This window comes from Cryptotermes secundus, unplaced genomic scaffold (assembly GCF_002891405.2).
Source record: "Cryptotermes secundus unplaced genomic scaffold, Csec_1.0 scaffold280, whole genome shotgun sequence".
Classification (NCBI taxonomy): Eukaryota; Metazoa; Arthropoda; class Insecta; order Blattodea; family Kalotermitidae; genus Cryptotermes; species Cryptotermes secundus.
Genome location: NW_019720566.1, coordinates 853,392 through 875,519, shown reverse-complemented (window position 1 = coordinate 875,519; position 22,128 = coordinate 853,392). Strand labels below are relative to the sequence as shown.

At 38.4% G+C, this 22,128-nt stretch overlaps 1 protein-coding gene across 6 annotated transcripts in view; it reads left to right on the top strand.

Annotated features, from left to right (window-relative positions):
- The window catches only part of LOC111868667, a 331,386-nt gene that overhangs the window by 223,700 nt on the left and 85,558 nt on the right, over positions 1 to 22,128 (top strand). For 5 of the 6 annotated variants that reach the window (XM_033753177.1, XM_033753179.1, XM_033753175.1 and 2 more), the window contains exons 8-14: positions 5,850 to 6,118; positions 8,965 to 9,283; positions 10,975 to 11,064; positions 13,215 to 13,348; positions 17,450 to 17,522; positions 18,010 to 18,045; positions 21,537 to 21,696. In XM_033753177.1, the coding sequence (XP_033609068.1) occupies positions 5,850 to 6,118; positions 8,965 to 9,283; positions 10,975 to 11,064; positions 13,215 to 13,348; positions 17,450 to 17,522; positions 18,010 to 18,045; positions 21,537 to 21,696 (1,081 nt within the window). The remainder of the gene's footprint in view (positions 1 to 5,849; positions 6,119 to 8,964; positions 9,284 to 10,974; positions 11,065 to 13,214; positions 13,349 to 17,449; positions 17,523 to 18,009; positions 18,046 to 21,536; positions 21,697 to 22,128) is intronic. The other variant, XM_033753182.1, reaches the window with a different exon arrangement.

The window sequence follows — 22,128 nt, the reverse complement described above, 5'->3', positions numbered from 1 at the left end:
TACAAATAGAAATATGTACATCTCTGTCAATGCCATTCTTATGTGGATATAAAATAAGAGACCGCCTCTGTGGTCTAGTGGTCGGAGTTCCTGGCTACAGACAGAGATTCCTGGTTCGATTCCCGGCGCTACCGGATTTTCTGAGAAGTGGGTCTGGAAAGGGGCCCACCCAGCCTCGTGAGGATAATTGAGGAGATAGTTGAATGGAAAAGTAACGGCTCCGGTGTTGAGAACCGAGATTAACGGCCGTAGGAATCCGTTGCGCTGACTACGCGATACCCTCTATCCTCGAAAGTTGGCAGTACCTTCGCCGACAAGCGGTGGTCGCTCGGTCGGTATAGTTCGCTTGCGGGCTAATGCCACGGATTTTTTTTTTATGTGAAATAAGGTGGTAACAATGTGATGTCTAATTCCCTTTTCGTTTTCCGTAGCAGACTCCAGATTTTTGTAGAGAGAGACTGTGAACATGTCTGTAATTTTACACGACCTTTCTTATTCGTTAAAACCTCCAAACACGAGGACGATACGGATGTTTGAGGTCGTATCTAACAACCAACACGTAGTATAAGATGGGAATTATTCACAGACATAAACTACAATTTTTACGTGTACGTGTACGTATAACTATTGTTTTTAAATTACACGAGTCCATCTGTACAAATGGAGACGTTTGAAAGAGAAGACCCTTCAACCTGTTGCATAGGATGACCGTCCTTGATATGTAACGTTTCTTCCCCGTTTGAGGCAAATACTCTCAACCCTTTTGCCATTATGGGGGAAGCATTGGGAAATGCGATAAAACCACTTTAAGCCATCGTCTCCAGCCATTTTTCTAACTAGTTGGTAAGCAATTCGTCAGTTGTCATTTTTCCTTACAAACTGAAAGGTATGGAAGGGCTATCAAGGAACCCAAACGCAAAGTTATTTCTTTGAACAAGGGATAGTAGTCCTAGTACGATTCAATAAAATATTTCCTGCAAGTTGAACGTTTTCATGTACACCAGGACTGTATCACTGCTAGACCGAATTACACTGATTGTTTGGGGCTGAGTATTGTAATATTTGGTAGCGAATAATGATTTAACATTTTTACTTCTTCACACATTTACTGGTCATCGAATCTATATTAAAGTGGCCTCTGACGGCTTGAAATTATTACGGTCAGTAAATACCCCTTGCTCCTTGCTTGGCTTAGTCTTAGACCCTGAAGATGGAAGCAGTATGTTCCTCCAAAACATTAGACGTTCTTCGAAATACGCGACATTACATCAAATGCAGTGAAGGCATCACGGGCGCACCCATCTTGACACTGCCCATTGCCGTGGCAGATCTCTTCTTATTCATAGCCTTGTTCAATGGCTCCTCCAGCCCATTGAGGGCCCTGGCCTGTTATTCAGTTCCGTAATCATTTTTACACAGACGGTAGGACTTCTTGAACGAGTGATCAGCCCGTCTCAAGACCTCTACCTACACACAGGACAACACAAACAGAATAAACGCACGCACAGACATCCATGTCTTGAGTGGAGTTCGAACCCACGGTCCCAACGTCCGAGCGAACGAAGGCAGTTCATGCCTTAGACTGCGCCGTTACTGTGATCTGGCCGTTGATAAAGTTGAATCGGGATAGGTTAGAGACTGTGAATTAAGTCCGTAATTGAATCTCTGTTGTTTGTATTGGCATACTTAAACCGTCTGTACTCTCAAACTACGTTTTGTATGTGTATGGAACCTGGCCTCTCTCCTGAAGAGAACAAGATAAACGAGTGTTTTTTAATTAAAGTACTAAGGAATCTATTTGGGCCTAGGAGAAAGGAAGTAACAGAAGGGCCGAGAAAACTGTGTAAGGATGAGCTTCATAATTTGTGGTGTTCCCCGGATGTCATTAGGGTAATATAATCAAGCGTAATGAATTGGGTGTGGCATGCAAACGCATGAGAAGGTTGCGAATGTATGCAGACCTGAAGAGAAAAGACCACCTAGGAGACTTAGGTGAAAAATAACATTAAAATCGATCTTGAAGAAATGGGATGTGAGGCTTTGGACTGGATTCATCTGGTCCAAAACAGGTTGCAATTGTTGGCTGTAGTCAATACATTAATGAGCCTCTGCATTCCGCAAAGGAGGCGTTTCTTGACTAGCTGAGCGACTGTTAGCTTCCCAAGAAGGACTCTGGTCCAGAAAGCTAGGACCGCAGCATAATGCGGAATGCATTTCAGGTCCAGCGGCACTCACTTGCAACAAATTTTGGTGATATGTGCTACAAGCCGGAAGGTTGCGGGTTCAAGTCCCGATGAGGTCACTGGATTCTTTTCAGTTGACCTAATCCTTCCAGCGGCACTATGGCCCTGGGGTCGACTCAGCCTCTAACAGAAATGAGTACCAGGAATTAATTAAATAATGTTCACGGGGAGTAAAGCGAGCCCGGCGCGTAAGGCTGACAACCTTACCGCCATCTTTGAGCCGATTGTCTAGGTAATGTGGGACCCTCAACGTCTCACAACCCTATGGGCCTTCATGGCCTGGTACAGGGATAGCTTTGCTTTTACTTTACTTTTTTTATTGATAATTGGTACTAAAATATGAACATAGCATTGAGTTCAGTAGAGTCGTCACTTGTTCAAAGATCTAAATACACGTTTCATTCTTACTGCTTTGATGATTCTCGAAGTCAATATTTTTGGGCCAAACTGGTGAACATTAATGAGATAAATATAGGTAAAAGGTAAAGTTGTCCCTGTAATTAATTAATTAAGAATTCCGCCGTGGACGTATGGGGGAGTGGATGTATAGCTCCATTCAGACTTCGGCACTACATGGAAGTGAATGGTCAGCTTCACGCCCTGTCGCTTTACTCGCTGGCGAAATGGCCCCGGTACCAATTGGACAGGAGGCTCGATAGGTCCCAGAGCCTGCCTGGACGCTGTGGAAAAGAGGAGAAAATCTCTTGCCTCTCCCAGGAATCGAACCCCTGCCGTCCAGACCGTAGCCCATCGCTATAGCGACTGAGTGATCCCAGCTTCCAGAAAAATATAGGCCTAATGCGTTATATGTTTTTGGGTACAACGAGCCATGTGCTTTTAAGAAAGTTGATAAAACGTCGAGCGTAAACAACGTAGAGTGTTTGTAAGCATTAACAGGTGTACATATCAGGATAACATACCGATATCCACGACCACAGCCTGGCCGTGTTCTCCTCAGTGCAGCACTCGTAAGCTTCGCATCATTTGACTATGTTCTCTTCACTCATGGAGCTGAGCCCTTCTGGAGAAGCCACCGACTATGCAGCTACTCAAGAATTTCCCAGCATTTTATGGAACCCGAAGGTTCATTGCCGTGTCCACAACAGCCCTTCACTGGTCCCTATCCTGAGCCAGATCAATCCAATCCATACCATCCCATCCTCTCTCTCTAGAATGCATTTTAATATTGTCTTCCTAGTGGTCGCTTTTCTTCTGGCTTTCTCACCAGTATCATATATAAATTCCTCTTCGCCCCCATTCGTGCTACATGCCCTGCCCATCTCATCCTCCTTGACTTCATCATTCTAATTATACTTGGAGAAGAATACAAGTTATGAAGTTTTCTCTATAATTGGATGTAAGGTTCGCTTACAGAATACAAAGCTACATGTAGGTTTTACTGTGCCTCTCAGCCCAGCCAGAATCTCTCCAGTAACATTAGAATTTGAGAGTAAGAGAATTATCCTCCATTTTGCCGTGTATTTGTTTTGAAATTACGTCTTTCTGGGGGTTTAGTGTTCCCGGCATGATCTCTTGTTACAGAATATACTAGAAGGAGAAGAGCTAATGGATATACTGTTGTAGATCTGCTTTAATGTCTCAATAAAATAAGAAAGCGTGTCTGGTGACGTCACACGTGTACCTGAGAGTCTGTAAAAAAAGATCTATGAATGGGTTACTTTATTATTAACCTGTAGCTGCAGCACAGGAAGTCGTGAACAAGGGTCACGCAATAACTTAGCTTGCTTGTTAGTTTAACGTCTTTCATGAAACATGATTGCCACATAATGGAATGCTTCTGTGTATAAATTTGCGCCTTCAGTCGTTACTAACTGTGGAGTCGGTTCTCATTTTTATGTGAAGATATACATTTTTGTATGCATAGGTTTATAGCATATAAGAATATGATTGTTATGGATAATGTATTAGGAAGTTTATCGAAAGAAACAGTCGTATGTTTGAAATATGAGAACTGAATAATGCCAGTAACCCCAGAAACCCTCAGTGAGAATAGCCGGCCTGCGGACCAACACTCGAATCCCAGAGAAGAAATGAGAACAGTAACATGTCTGTCGTGGCCTTTGATGGAGGATATACGCCTGTCTTTTACTGGAATAGGATTTGGATCGGAGAATCAGAAACTCAGACTCATGGATGTCGTGGTTTTTGTTAGTCCTTCCAGATGAATCCTGCGGTTGTATCCTGAAACAGGACGCGGGAAGGTTTTCCTGCATCTTAACTAAATCATTTTCGTAATAATTCTTGCATCTTTATCATCGCTGAAAATCTCCGCAATTGTTACAGCGTTGTTAAACATCGCATAAAATTTAAATTATAAAATAAATTGAAGTTACGAGCTTTTATGGCTACAGTAATAAACATTTCTTAACAGAAGGGATTTTCCTCGAGAACAAATAAGTACAAACTGCTGATGGAAGAGCATGAAGTATTCAAGTGACCATTATTCCACATTGGAGAATGCGATGTGTAACAGCCCGAAGTATTTTTCGTTTCTCGCATAGCCTACCGAACTTCGCCTTGCGCTGAATTTTGTATGGACGCTTGAGACAGCAAGGCAACGTGAAATATTTACGTTTACTCGCTACAGAGGTGCATACAATGCAAAGCCACAAGTCTATGCGTCAAGCATTGCAGCTCCGTCTGAACTTGGTTGTTTGTGGGAAATGCAAAGTATTTTCACACTCGTTTCTTCATTAACGTTCGAAGTCCTTCTACCTGTTTTTCCTTAAAATGTTTATATCTTTTTGTTTACGACGTAATATAAACGATTTTATCCAAGCAACGTTGACTGTGCGAAAAGGGAACATATTTCAAGTTACGATTTTTGATTTTCTATCAAGACAGCTTCTGAATTGTGTAATGATAAGACCACGACACGTGGAACAATGCTTTAAATTAAGAAAGAAGGCACCAACTCGGCCTGTCAAACGGACAGGTTACGGACAGGCCAGACAGCACGGGTTACGGAAATTTTGAATACCGCTCTGTCAAGGGTTGATATTGGGCCATCCCTTCTCCCTCTCCTGTAGGTACCAGAGGGCTTCTGTCCGCTTGCCAAACGACCGAAGCATTGAAACGTGAAGCTGAGTATCCATTTCCTTCTAGATCAGAGTTTATTGCAAGATTTACCTTGCGCAAATACTGTAAGCACTTGGCACTTAGACGCAGGGATAATTTTCTAAAGGGTTTTGACGACGGTGTATAACACTCGGGACTTTATCCATCGTGATCGCAAACACGTTAATTACCGGACAATTTAAAACGGAACAGCGGTTTGAACGAAACTACTATCACCATCTTCAGAGTAGAAGAACTTCTTTTACATGGTATTGTAATCCAGAACAAACCCATCTAAAATTCACGCCTTGGAAACCTCAAATATTCCATTGTGTGCCCATTTCCTTTGTATTCTTGCACTTTATTGTTTGTATTTATAGTGTATTTATATTTATATTTGATCCAGTTTACGAATCTGTTTATTATATACTTCATGTACCCTTTCTGTGTCTGTATCAAGGGCAAATGAGACTACGTCTTCTGGGTTTCAAACCGAGCGGTAATGACATATGAACTCTTGTTGAACAGGAGTCTGGTCTCCAGCCCTGAAGTCACCTAGCGGCATAACTGAAGACTCCAACGTTAGGAATAAACAAGAGAAGAGAGACGGTGAGGTTAGGAACAATCAAGAGAAGGACGGGGAGGATGCACCCCCTGTGGTGTGGACCCCCAAGAGTGCCGGCGCCAGTCCCACCAGTGAACGGAAGGAGTTTCGGCCGATCAACTTCGAGTCCCCCCCATTGCCCAGGAAGACCCTAAGCGCCACATACTTACCAGCCACTTTCAAGCCTGCTGACGTGAGTTTCCACTGTCTACTGACTGACCAACTCTCACATAAAGAAACATATCGTTTTATTATTTTCAAATTTCTTCTATTTCATAGCATTCCGTCTCCCGTATAGTGGATGACACTAATGATTCATGTTTTGGAGGTCACTTATTCAAATCTTTTCCAGAAATCGGATAATCTTGACTAAGATTTCATACGGGGTTCCCAAATTTTGTTCGGGAAAATGTCGTTAAATTTATTCGAAATGAACCACGACCTCTTCTTCCCTACAGTATTGATTATCGTATACTTTCTTAGACGACGCTGTATGACCAAACCAGAGTGTCATTAAACAAAACTTAACCCCCCTTTCGTTTTTTTTTATCCTATCTCTATGAACTCCTTGTGGTACTGTGCTATGTGTCTTCCTCTTGCATGCCTTCAAGTCAGTGTCCCGTAAATCAACTCTATGCCCTCATGTCAGTGCTCTTTTTCCTATGGTCTCAAAATGATTCGCGGGACCCATGGAACCCAAAGCGAAACGAAAGCCGCTTGCACAGAAAATCACACAGCTCAGCACTGTGTTTATAGAATACACAAAATACAGGGTGATTCATATAGAACCGGCCCGACGAAATGAGCTGTGATATAAAATATACCATACAGATATTAAAGTAATTTACACATATCATATCTTGGATTGTGTGCCGTGATCAGAGCAGGTGTTGAAAGTGTCCTCCGTTTTGAAGTAGGCATTAGAAAAACTCGCTGAATAACAGTATACTCCATGACTGTCGCCTGCGCACTGCAGATACGTTTCGGGATTGTCCTTGACCTTGCAGCATAAGGGCTGCCACTTGCCGGATCATGCGCAAACCATTCGACTCAGCACGGCCCACGGATTATTATGTCGTAATTGTGAGCGGTTATATGCATCACCTGCGGAATTATTAGCAAATTCATCGGGCCGGCTCTATACCACACCCTGTAGAAGAAGACACACATGTTAATTATTCTGCCTTGGATTATTAAGAGGGACGTCTTTTCTGATTCTGTTATCCCAGGGTCTCGGAGTACAGGGAATACTGACGTCTCTAGCAGTGTATTATGAAAATGCAAAATGTTCCGATGAAGGGGATAAACTTCGCACTTACACATCTACACTCCAGATACTCGTGAATGCAGCTGTCCCAGAGGAGAATGGATGAAAGTCAAGAGATTTTTTTCAGCTTATGAGCACAGTCATGTCATGTCCTATCAGACTTACATTGATTTTTTGCTTTAGCCTCACCGTAGTGAAGGACGTTCCGCCCAGAACATTTCGTTTTATGAGCCAGTTTTTGTTGTATATAAAAACAAAGACGTAGGAACTCTCTCATTCTACACTGTTTAACTAATGCAACTCAACTCTGATTCGTGGGGAGCCTCGTTTCATAAATCATACTGGCTCAGCCTAATTCCTTCGCCATCAGCGAGTCCTCTGTGTTTTGTGGCGAGCTTATGTCCATCCGTTCTACATTTTTGGTTCTTTATTTGCTAATTAATCTTGCCAGACGAAATAATCTTTCTCATTTCTTCCAGGTGATCTGAACCAATAAAATCACATCTCTAAATAATTCACACCTTAACGAATTACTTAATGGGCGTTTCTGCGCGATGCTTGGCATCTGCGAAAGTATTCCAAAAAAGCTGCCTTGATTTCATATTATTCCTAAGGCTGTAGATAGGACATGCGACTTAAAGTCACAAGTGAAGTTAACACCGTGCCTTGATAGTATGAAGGTGTGCATACATGCAAGGCGCATCATCCAGTTGTTCAAGGCATTGTGTGTGTTGGGCCAATCGGCGAGCAGAAAAGCGAGGGCTATGCGAAAATTCACGCAGCAGGAAACTACTGCCACCTACACTAATTGAGGACAAAATTACGGCAAAAGATAACCACTAAACATCACCCCTAACATCGTTGTCACTAAGCCATGTGCACTCTCTGGCCTGTAATCAGCGTCATATTTAGGTCTATTCATGGGACCAAAGTGGGCCCTAACTTCCATGTGAACAGACAAGTTCTGAAGTTGCTTCTGAAGTAGGCAAGTTTTTAGGGCATACTTATATATGGTTTTGGAGAAAATTCCATAACATTTGTTATTATACAGCAGAGTTATTTCCATTAGGACCTAATAAGAGTCATGCTGGAGTGGCTAACATTCCTGTATCATATTCGGGATGCCCCAAATTTAAAATCTCGACCTGAAGATCAGCTGTTCTGTATATTTGCGCCTGCAGAAAAGAGGGGGTGGAAGAAGCCAGGCATTTCCTTCCTCCCTGAATGTTTGGGTCATAGTCAAAATTAACAAAGAAGAAAATATACCAAACATTAATTAAAAAAAGTTAAAGAAATATTCTCAATATAAGTTTGTAAGCAAATTTTTGGGCTGGCCACCATGGAAAAAGAAAATATTGGCAGCGTTATATTGTAACTCAGTCTGGGCTTCTGACTAAGCATAATATATCTGTGGTAATTTCTGAAATTATCTATATGCAACTACATGTAAGTAACTGATTGTATGTGTCATCATCTTCTTACCTTATCCAACAACGCTTTCACAATCTCATGTATTATAAAATACATAATACGCATACAATTGTGAATAATATATTATGAAGGATGCGGAAGGAAGCAGTCATGGCCTATATCAAGGTACCGTTCTTGGATTTTGTCAGATGAGATTAGGGAAAACCACAGAACCCTTCATCATGATAGCTGGCCTCCAGACTGAGATACAAAGTCTGAACCTTCTGAATACAAAGCAGGATTCATAACCACTCAGCTGGATCATTCAACTAACATCTGCCCTGTACAATTTCTTGTTTCAGGACTTGCAGCCTGTAGTAAATACATCATCGGTCACACAGGAGCCGACAACGACTACGACTTTCTCATCGACCTTCCCACCTTGGCAGCAGCAGCAGTCCCGAGATGACAGCACTCTGAGTGTTGGGTCAAACCTTCAGTCACCAACCAGTGATAAGTCAGTGGCCTCTTCCACTATCACTTCCACATTGGACAGACGTCTCGTGCAGAGCCAAAGTGCGCCTGCATCAGGACTATCTGCCCTTGCTGCAGGGGTCTCCAGTAATATAAGGCTTCCTCGGGCACAGAATCCCACAATCACACTCCTACAGAAAGCTAGAGGTATGTAACAAGAACAAAGAAGCAACCTTAATAGAAACACTTGCATGAGGTTCAGTTTCTGTATTATTTTACAGCAGTGCAGTAATTTCAGAAGCCATTTAGAGGCAGGTACATTTATTTAATGTCTGAACTGCACAGGTCAAATGGTGGAAAGAGAGATGGGGAAGAACATGGATGAAGTTTGTTTGAAGGAAGTTTCCCAGTATTTGTCTGGACTGATTGATTCTCTGTTTGTTTAGTGATGCATCTCTGACTGCATAGATTAGAACATCAAATGATAGGATGATTGTGGGTAATTTAATGGGAAACATTTGAAAGGAAACAATCATGACCTACTCTAAGGTGTAGGATTTGTCTTGCGTGACTGAGCAAAATCAAAATATCCGGACCTCAACCAGACACCTCCCTGACGTGAAGCAAGAGTTATAATATACTACATAGTGTTATACGGTCACTTTTCAGTGGGTTCTGAGGAAGATTATGAAAACCCATTTTCATGGCAACTGATGTCCTTACTGAAACTATTATCATATACCTCCTGAATAAAATTTACCAGTTGAGGTAAACTGTAAAATACTTTTGAAGATGGGAGCAAACTTATGCGTTGTGGTTCAGCTCGACATGATGAAAGGAGCATCCAGCTATTTCTGCTTCAGTAAGCAGTCCTCCCCCCCAGAGAAACTCACTGTATTGAGAGAGTTCTAATCTTTATGTCAGAGATAATGATCACATTTGGTCCTAAATGATAGAACGGAATGGAAGTGTGGATGTAATTATGTAACAAGATATTTGTAAGTTGTATCCTACATCTAGTATTTTTAAGGTAATTAAAATGAGGATGACATGGTTATGGTGCGTAACATGCAGAGTGATGAAGAAGCTATGCTTCAGAATTGTAATCGGAAAACTTCATGAAGGCAGGATCAGTGTGAGACTTAGATTCAAATGGGAGGTTAATGTTCAAATGGATCTTAAAGAAATAGATTCTGAAGGTGTGGACTGGATAAGGGTAGAATTATATGGCAGGCTTCTTCTATTTTGGTGATCCAGCATCGAATGCAATAACAGTGAATCTTTTGATAAGACAAGTAACTCTCTACAGTGGAAGGAAGATGTCACAGAGTCAAATCAATCAACCCATTCAGTCAGGATTGTCTGTCAGTCACTCAGTCACTCTTGCTCCTTCATCTTTCAGTCAGGTATGTCAGTATGCTAAATGATATTTTGTCCACCATTCATAATCATCTGCCATCTCAGATATATATATATAGAAGGGGCACGCGGTAGCATAGTTGGTTGAGGCACTATGCTACAAGCTGGAAGGTCACGGGATCAAGTCCCGATGAGGTCAATGGATTTTTTCAATTGATCTAATCCTTCCAGCCACACTATGGCCATGGGGTCGACTCAGCCTCTAACAGAAATGGGTACCAGGAATATTCTTGGGAGTAAAGGGTGGCCGGCATGTAGGGCTGACAACCTTGCTGCCAACCATGAGCCGATTGGCTAGACAATGTGTGAACCTCAACATCTCACAACCCTATGGGTCTCCATGGCCTGTTACAGGGGTACCTTTACTTGCTTTTTATATGTATAGAGAGAGAGAGAGAGACACACACACACACTCTTGGAAAAAAAATTTGGTATCTGTTGGAATTTACTGTATTGTATTAAAGATCTGTTATTTTCAGAGGGTCAACTGCCACGAGGGGCGTTATATTTGGATCACAAGATGAACCCCAAAGAAGAGGAGAAGTCGTATATATCACCCAATGAGATTTGTAAGTATGTATTTATGGATGAAGACATGTAATATTGAATGATGAGATCCTGTATTTTTTTTTTCAAACTGGCACCTTAGAAATAATATGCTGAAACTGTAACATGTTTTGGCCAGTAGCAGATAGTGGAGGTAGGCTTCAGATATACTGAAAACTTTGTGTGGTTAATGTAAGATACATAGTATAGTAAGGGTCTATAAATATAAGATTTAAACTTTCAGTTTTCAAAATGAACTGCTTTCTATAATGGAACTTGAATACATGGACAATTCCGCAAAATAACAGCTGTGGCTGGATGTTATAGTTAGCTAGGGAAATAGAGCTTTGATGTCGCTGAAAAATGTAGTGTTTTTCGCATGAGCAGTACACTGATAGAAGTGATTTTTTTTATTATCAGCACGCAGTTTTCTAACCATTTGATTAGATAATCTACAGAAATTTTGGTGGTCACCCAAGAATTTGTTTTAGCTTCATATTTTGCAGGTAGTCCCTTGACGTCCTTGACATGGACATTTATATTTTCCACTTACAAGAGGTGCTAGTTTATCACTACCACCGGCATTAGTGGTACACATGGGGGGCGATTTCGTTGAAGGAATGTAAGTGTGTTTACCTCGGGTAATAAAGTCATTTTAGAACTATAGAGGTGTTGCCACTACTTTTTATCCAACCTATTATTTTTTTATTTTTTTATTGCTAGTGGGGTGGGACTAAATCCCTTGTACTGCAGCCACTTCTGGCCTATTGTACCAGCCCCAGATGGTAGGTGAGGGTGATTGTGGAGCAATTGGTGGAATGAAGATTGGAAGGGGAAACCTTAGTACTTGGAGAAAACCTGCCCCAGCGCCACTTTGTCCACCATAAATCCTACTTGACCAGACCTGGGATCAAACCCGGGCCACCATGGTGGGAAGCCAGCAACTAACCACTTGAGCTATGGCGCAGCCTTTATCCAACCTATGTATACTACATCACAGTGGTCATAATCTTCTGTTTCTTGCAGTAGTTGATAATTTTTCCAGTCTTCTACAGTTTCTGGGTCAACACTTCTGATAGTTTTTTGTAAACAATGTCATGTCTCCTAAATCTGTCGATCCAGCCAATGGAAGCATAAAATTTGTCTATCCCCAGATGAGTAGAGATGTGCAAGGCCTTCTCCTTGAAGTGTGGAAGCATTAGTTTCATGTGCTTATTTGAACCATGCAGCAAGTGCAGATTCAGTTTCTGAATGCTGTTTGGACTGCAGTGGAGGAAAAATCCGCTCATGTGCCCTAACCCATGGTGAGCGTACAGATTTCTTTCAGCCGAGCATCAGCCACCTTATGCTTATTTTCAGACTGAACTATTTGTGACTGCTAACAGGGAAGGAGGTCTGTTGTCTCGCATGAGAAATTGTGAGAACTGAGTTAGAAAATGTAAAATCAGGCAAATTTTCGTAGTGAAGGCTGGAAAAATGAAGTGCAGCCTCAGGAAAAAGGTGGAATTGAGAAAACGTAAAATCTGGTAACATTATTGTTGTTGGAATTTGTCCGGAACCATCTAAAAAATGCGTAAATTCACCAAAAACATACAATCCAGGATTGCATAGTCATCATTTCATTGTTCTTCTATACCCTTAATATCATTTTTTTTCGAACAGTCTTGCATCCTACAGAAAAGTGGTACTTAGACATTTTGTATTCCCTACAGTTTTACTAAAGGGGCACTGACAATGCAAAGATTGTTCAGGCTGGTATGAATTAACTTATGGCCCATCAAATTTTATTATCAGTAGGTTTTGCACTATTATTCTTTGCTGATGGAAGAGTGCTGCTAATGTCAATTTAAGAAGCTGAGGTAAAGTGAAGAAAAGTTAAGATCACTGTATTATCAAATGTGATGTACCATGTGGTTTGGTAGATAGATATCAACATTTCAGAGGAAATTGCTACCTCTGCCTTCAAACTAGAAGGTTCTTCACATCCCAGAAGAAAATATTTTAACATTCACTACCATGAGAACCTCAAATCTAATATGATACAAAGGTCACCTAATATAAGTGACTACTCTGAATTTTCATTTGCAAGTTTCCACTTTTCAGCACTTGTCTATTGAGATACTGGTGTATAAATGGATCCTTGGTCTGCTATATCTGTGTCTTGCTTTTATAGTGTATTCAGTGAAGAAGGAATATGAAAGTGAAGGAGAAAAAGAGCAACGGAAGAAGATTGTGCAGCTGGGACCCAGAAAGTTTGAAGGCATTGGGCCAATGACAAAAGATGGAATTCCTATTGTGTTACGATCGGTGAGTTCATATTTCAGAACTGAGGTCAGTTGTGTAGCCAAGATTTTAGCAGACTAGAAGATAGTTCAGAAGATTCTTCTTCCCATTCAGTTCTCAGCTGTTACACATAGCTAATTCATCTTTATTTTGGAATTTATAAGTTTTCATTTTTAGTATTAGATTGTTTGGTGACACTCCCTTGACAGGTGGCTAGATTATATAGCACTGAATGACAGAATGATGGATGTGATAAGATGTCAGGACCTGTTTGAAGGTGATATCCCAATATTTGTTTGGTGGAACTAATACCAAGAAAATTTATCATGGCTGGCCTCCTGGCCAAATTTTGCCAATTTCACTGGCGGATACTGATTGGACAACAGCTAGTGTTATAAATTCGCCTGTTGAAATCATATGCCCAGGAAGAATAAAGTCTGGAATATGTTGCTGAGGGGTGATACCATTGGCACTATATTGTTGGGTTTTGAAGACTTCTGTAATTTTAATTGTCATTTTCAATAAAAAATTCTACTCATTTCAAAATATCTCTTGTAATGACATCATCAGTACCTGGAATATGAAAAATGTCATGCTTGAGAGTGGGGTGATGAACACAACGTTTCTAAATTTTGTAATGGACTGAACAGGTTACATGCTTCCCATCCTTTCACCTAAGGATGGACACAGATCCAGTTTCTGAAATACCGTGTTCTTTAGAGTGCCAGATGATGGATGAAGTCCAAAAAAAGAGAACTCAGTAATGCAGAATGTTATACAACCTCATCAGAACCTTTAGACTTAAGCTGGTGTGACATGATGCCCAAGTATTCTGCATGGCCAACTTACATCCATGTCAAAGGATTGAGCACAACAATGTGATTTCTTAACATAATTTTATTGGAAGAAAATTGATTTATAAAGAATAATGAATAACTTGAAACGTAATTGACTTCCGAATGTACTTTCTTAATTCGTATTGAAAACATCTCCTAAAATTAAAATTTAAGCAGCTGACCTACTGTGACTCTTGGGTGTTTGACATTAAGTGATTCTTCTTCAAGATACAGTTATTTTTGTATCAACATGCATGTTATATTTGCTTATTGCTTCTGTGTCTTTCTTTCATGCAAACTAGAATGGAGCTCAGATAGTAAGTAACTTATATAGATATGTTGATAAGGTAAAGTGATTTTTCTAAACACTATGTCATGAGTCCATATAAATAAATACCCACACGTTCTTAACCTCAATACTGGTTGCACTTGAGTAACCAGTTTTACACTTAGCCACCATTACACCTGGAGAAGGATCTTTTAGACTAATTGAAACCCAGGGCATTTCTAAATATTCTGGTAAAATAACTGGTCCAACATCAACGAACTGTGAAAGCCTGGCCTCTTAGTCCATGCCCTGTTACATTACTCGTGAACTCTCATGACTGTATGGAATGTGGCAATATTTAATTATCACCTGTTTTAGAAATATATTTGATATTCCCCACTTAACATAAATTTAAGCATAATTTTGAAAATAGTTCAAATTTCAAGACAGTGTCAAATTAAGATAAACAATGCTTTCAGTTATGCAAAATTGGCAAATTTGAAAATGCAGAAACTTCATATATTTCTATCAACTTCAAGTTTTAACATCCTCTTAAAAAGAAAATGATTAAATTGTTAATTTTGTTTGTTTTTCCCTTTGTATGTAATTGAATAATGGTATTTCCTGTGTATCAGGTGCTGTCGGAAAGTTCCTGGACTAGGTAAAAAAACAAATGCTGTCTTAACTTACTCAATTTTGGCTGCCATCTCCTTCAGAATAGTCTTGTTGCGAATGTACACAGCAATTCCATAGTTTTTTTTTCCACGCTTCAAAAGGACCATGGAAATCATTTTCCTTAATGATGTTGAGTACTGCCTGTGATTCCCTTTGGATGTCAGACACTGTTTAAAAACGTCATCTCTTCAGTTTCATTTTCATTCTGGGAAACAAAGCGAAATTACAGGGGACTAAGTCCCTGAGTAAGGAGGATGGAGAATGATAACCATGTTGTTATTAGTCACAAAGTCTGGTTTTCAGGGATGTGTGGGTGGGTGCATTGTCATGGTGAAGGAGCAGTGTGGGTTGTATTCAAATTTTTTCTTAAGATCTCATTGCAAACTCCGTAACTGATTCCAACTTTGTCTGTGAGCTCATGGATTGTTTGGCGATGATCTTCATTGATGAGTTCTCAAATTTTTTCAACATTTTCTGTCGTTTTGCTGTTGCTTGGTTGCCCTGAACATTTGTCATCTTCAACTGGCATTCAGCTGGTTTTGACATGTGAATGCCATTAAAATATCGTTGTCCGGCTTCAAGAATGATCTCGAAAAGACTCATGAAGCATTTCATTGGTTTCGGTATCGGATTTACTGAGCTTCACGCAAAACTTGATGCAGACACATTTCTCAATTTTGACAACCATCGCAAACAAAACGAAACAAGAAGTTGAAAAAGCACTTGTGTATTCATAGCGTGGTGTCACGTGATAGACTAATGAAATAGGCTTCAAGAAGTGTGACCTTGGCCTCCCCTTCATCTTCTTTCACCGAGGCAGTTACAACAGTAACAGTCAAGGAACTTTCCGATGCCATCTCATATTTTTGCTTCTGTGGCCTTAGTTGCTGTCTGGTGTTCAATCAGTTGTTACTGGAGCATAAAGTGTTTATAAGTAACTAAGTAACCAACCAACCAACCTACAAACCAATTTTGTGATGCAGAGTTGCTCTTTAGAGGCTTGTGAAGAAATTCCTTGCATTCTATGGAACACAAATTGCCATTACCATTGTCAGAAGATCCCAGCACTAGTCCCTATTCTGAGCCACTTGAATTTAGTCCACACTGTTCCATTGTATATTTCATAAGAGTCATTTTAATTTTGTCAGACATATACACTTAGGTCTTCCAAGTGGCATATTTCCTTCAGAATTTCTGGCCAACACTTCCTAGAAATTCTCTCCTCTCCTCTCCTATGTCATGCACTCTATATGCCTTACATATTTCATCCTTGGTTTGATCATGAGAATGGTATCTGGTAAGGAATACAAACTATGAAGCTCCTCAGTATGCAGTTTTCTCCAGCATTCTGTTACTTCCTCCTTTTAGGACCAACTTGGCACTCTGTTTCCAGATATTCTCAGTCTGTTTATTGCCATTAGAGTGTGAGACCAAATTTGGCACCCATACAGAACAAGAAGCAAAATTATGGTTTTGTGTATTTTAAACTTTGTGTTCTTAGATAGCAGATGGGAAGACAGACAGTTATGAATTGAATGGTGGTTAACATTTCCCACTCTTAATTTGCTCTAAATGCTCAGTGAACGAAATTTTTAGTCATTAGTTTCATTCTCTAATATGTGAACTTTGCCAGAGTTCTGAAGAATTTATAAGATTTTGTATTATACTTTTGCCTACATACTGGTGATGTGTAATGAATGCATAATTCGTTTTACTTACATTTACTTTTAAAAATGTAGTCCAGTCTCCATACTAGCATCTTTTAGGATATGTATGTGTTTTTCTTTGTGGTATATATGTTATCTGCCATTAAATTAACATCATCAGCACAGACCAGAAACTGTTGTGCCCCATTCATTTTCGGTCATAGCTGGATTTCTTGGACCTTCATAATGGCATATTCTAAAGTGAAGTTGTAATGCAATAGTGATAATGTCTCTTCTTGTTTCAAGTCAATCTGAATAGGAAACATATCACACAAATGTTGTCTGTGCAAATTTTACTGCAAATTTAATTACAGCACATTTTAATTAGCCTAACTATTTAATGGTTATGCAAAACTCAGTGAGAACATTGTACAATACTTCACTCTGAATGAAATCATAGGCTTTCTTGAAATCTATAAAGAGCTAATGGACTGTGTCATTGGACTCCCATTTTTCTTCCAGTATGCAGCAAATGCGGAATTATATTCAGTAGATGATCTATTACTTCAGAATCCACACTGATGATACCCAATAACATAGGATTGCACAAATTGAGAAGAAGGAAAAATACTGATGTTTATATTCATTAGTTTTATAAAAGATATGTCCTGACCTTATTCCATTGTTCGTTATTTTGCAGGAAGTGAAAGATGTTAATCAAGCAAAATGGTACAAACGAATGTATGACTCACTACATCGAACTGCAAAGGATGGTAAGATGAATTTTAGTTGACAGGTTATGAATATTTCACTGATTTTGGGGACATGCATTTAGAAATGCAACATATACATATTTATCATTGAGATTAATTCTGAAAATTTTTAAAATTATTTTAACAATATGAGACCTGGACATTCTGGGAAGAGTGCTCGAGTATAACCTAACCAATTACTCATCTTACACACTTCAGCCCTGAAGATGGAGGCAGCATTTTCTTCAGAAATGCTGGTATTTGCCTACAACACTCTGAGGCATTACAACCCAGAAAACCTGTTTGAATTGTTATGTATTTTATCCAATTATGAATTTAGTTATATATTGATGATATAATGAGTATTTATTATTTTAAACATTTTCAGAAGAACTTTTTCAGTATAATATTTTAACATTTCCGTATGTTTGTGTCCTTTTGTTGAGAAATCATAATTGTTATAAGTATTTAGACAATTAGAATATATGAACCCATTCTTCTTTTGCAGACGAATATGTCACAATCCGATACAAACCACGGAAAGGTGATGACAATTCACAATATACATAAATAACAATAATATTGCTGGTCAATTAACTTACATAGTGCTTTCAGTTTCTAACAGTCTGTGATGCTTTGCACATAGCAGTCATATTTACAGTGATTTATATAACAATTTATCTTCCTTTTCACTGCAGAATGATCTTGTAATTCTAACATGCGATTAATAATGTTTCAGTTTCATGAAAATTGTAACATTAATTACTTCAATACCAGTCTCCAGAGATCCTGTTTACACAGAAAGTTGTTTCAAAGTGTTTTCTTCATTTGGAACTATTAGGATGAGTGCATATGGGTATATGGAGTATTGTTTATCATGTTACTTCACTCATTGTCCTTTAGTTTTGTTTTTCCATAAACAAATATATTGTTAGCTTAGTAAATATGAGTAAGTAGTATAAGTACTACACTGCATAGAATTATAAATTGTACAAGAAGACAGAGCAACGTATCAGAAGAGATATTGCACTGCATAAGGGCATAAATAAAAAGTTCCCTTAATCTGTTAATTCAACACCATATTGATAAATGCTTCAAATGACAGAAGCTCAAGATACTAATGAGATTTCTTTTTTATGATGAGCTGTTTATTTTTTTTTTATCGGTTGAATTTGAACTTCACATAAAGTATGGATTGTAATGAACAAATAAGAACAAAAGTAAAATTTTTATATGTTTCGGTTCAGATTCTCAATCCCACATTTAATTTAAGTTCACCAAGATATATCTGATATAAAGTGTGAATGGATATGCTTGCAGACATGATTGCCTCATTATGTGCTCATTCTATGAATTCCATGCAAAGAAAATATAATAAGATACTTGTTGCAACTGCTATGTAGTCTTCCTGCTGATAATATTTCACTTCTACGACAAGGGGAAAATTAAATTTTTGCTGTACAGTTTTAGATATGTTGAACACTGGTCATTGTAATTGATGTTGGTATTTACGTAACTTTTTTCCATTGATCAGGTCAGTATTGTTATTAAAGGGGTTAAAATCTCTTACCTGTTTCATAACAGGTTTAAGATGCATGAAAGTCTAAAATTAATACATTGAATAAGAGATCCCTGCTATAATTTTCACATTTTATGGATTTATATTGTATGTCACATAGCAAAATACTGTGTATAGAAGACAGCAAATTTTGGTGGGTGATAGGTCAGTTTTATGTTTAGCAGTGCTGCCTTTCATTTAATGCAATTCATCATATCCAGGACTTGAAGCATAAAAAGGTAATTGTCTTCCAGGAAGATTTTTAAGTCAACAGCTAGTACAGTCTTTTGCAGCTTTCAGAGTTGTGATGAAGGAGGTCCTGTGAGCCTATAATGAATGAAACAAAACACCAGTAAAAAGTTAGCTACCAGTTCGGTATTTTATACTGAGTTCCACACAGTTATGTTGAAAAATTTGTTAACAGTTATACGAGTACAATTAACCTTGGTGTAGAAGTAATAAACTGTGTTAAGCTAACCAATCTCAATTTAACAAATCCAAACTAGCAAGAAGACAGTCCTTGGATTAGATCAGAAACTGCCTTGCAATGTGTCATAGTGTGAGGACATGTACTGCCATCTCTGTTTAACTGTATGAGTGGATGAAAAAACTAATAGGTGGATTTTGCATTATTTTTTAAACATATTTATTAATGAATGTAGAAGGATGATTACACACATCATTTGTAGGTCCTGGTATCCTGTAGCAAAGAGGTATATGGTTCTTGGTAAAACTCTGTATATGATAGTAAAGAAACATTCGTAGTGCTGCTGTTGAGGATTTAATATTGCTGTGTATGACAGAACCAGTTATTTAGATAGAAATTGTTCAATTTAATAACTGTGTAAAATGTGCACATAGGTCTGACCACCATTGGTCCAGTGCTGTTAATGTGTTATCTTAAAATTTATGTCCCATGAATGGATAAGGTGAAAATAGTGATGAGAGGTAATAAGTGATGATGACAAAAAGAATGATGAAAATGATGGCATAGTTAGGTGATATATATAATCAGCTAACACAGTGAAACCCAGTTTAAGGTTTCTTTTGGGAGAAGTGGATTTGAACATTAAACCGCAGAAAATTTTTAATTGAGGATATAACCCTTAGATTATTTCGTCCTTGCTCTCCTCCTGCTAGTCAAGTGATATTTACTTGTTTATATGACATCACTTTTATTATAGATGTCAGGAAGATTAATTTTTCTTAGGCCAGGATTATGTAGACCTATAAAGGTAAAATAAAAATAAAATTACATATCATAAATTACTTCTTCATTAGTAATTGTATTAATGCTGTGTAATGTGAGTCCAAAAACCCAACATATCAAATCGTAAGTAAACTATTAATTATTTTCCATCTATATTGTTCGGTTCAGGAGTATTGTGAACAAATTTAGAATAAAATTGAGCATCATTGTCATTCTCTGGATATTGTTACATTAATTTCATAGAAATCAAAATGTTAATTTGTCTATAAATGCTGACTCAAGAAAGAGTGCCTAACAACAGCTGTGATTGTGTTGGATATGAGCACGTCTCCTTGTCTTGTCTTTTGGTTATTACATTCAGTTTGACAGTTTCACAGCAAAGTTGCTATGCTTCCATATATACATAATAATTAATTGATTCCTTCACTGTTATGGATGAAACACTTTCGCCACTTACAGAGTGTTCTGTAACACTGGGTCTTTGTTTCAAGAAATGACAGAAAATAAAAGCAAGGCAAGAACTTTATGTCTTAGATACAAAGTGATTTTCAGAAATAGTATAAATAAGTGTAATACAGTATATCAGTATGTTCAGTGCCAGTACTTATGTATTTGTACCCAAATTCTGACTCACTGGACAACATAAGCTGCTGATGTAGTTTTGATATCAACAGGGAAAGGTTTAAACTGTCAAACACATTAAAAAAATAAAAAAGTATAAAAATGAATTAAAAAAATTAATATAACAAGACAGCCGCTGCAGTTGTGAAAACTTTGGATTTTGTATCCATTTGTGTATTGTCAGCACCCATTGTAATAGTGGTTTCCAAACTGTATCGATGTCCCTCTGATGATGTTCTCTAAGGACCGAAACATGTAAGGGCATGAACAATTGAAATAAGAAAACATCACCAGTCACACTGGATGGAATTGTTTTATCTTTTATAACATTTAACACAGCTAGCATATGGCAGAACTTCGTACGACTGGGGAATATGTTTTTGTAGCTGCATGCATTTTACATCTTGGAGAGAACTGGGATACAAGTGAAATTTTTGAGTGAGTAAACAAGTATTATTAAATATTTTAAAATTATAAACTGAGTAAATATTAGTATTTGCAAACATATTACGTAACTTTGTTAAAATTGTACCATCATCCTGAAACAAAGATAAATATGAAAAGAAATATATGATCATTTATTGCCTTATGTCTTATGTCCTATGTTGATGCACAAGTAATAAGAGGTTATGTTTCATTTTTGCAGGTCACTACCCATACACATCTCCTGGTGGCTATCTATCAGAGCCTGAACCAACCCTGTATGACTCTGACATTGGCTACTCGGCTAAATATGCTACACTTGATCGACGGCGGATCAAGAACAAGGAGAATGATTTTACCACCAGCACATTGCCAAGGTCTCGGTGAGTTGACATTAAAATTATGTAAGGAAGAACTCCATAAGGAGTAGTGCTAAGCTTCATCATCATCATCATCTTCATATTTTGATTTGTGTGTTACATGAGGGGCTCTTGGTGTAACTCATACATCCCGCTTCCAGTCCAACAAATCTTGTGATGTTAATGTTATATTTAGATAATGCAAGATTATAATCCAACACTAAATTGTAGTTTATCTCATGGGTTGTTTGACTTCAGGGTTGTTCATTAGATAATCATATGTTTGAACTGTAAATGAGCAAAAAATTTTTGTTGCTTATAATTTTAAATACTAACTGTTGTCATTTGGGGCACGTGGTAGTGTAGCTGGTTGAGGCAATATCCTACAAGCCGGAAGGTCATGGGTTCAAGTTCTGATGAGGTGGATTTTTTTTTTTTTCAATTTACCTAATCCTT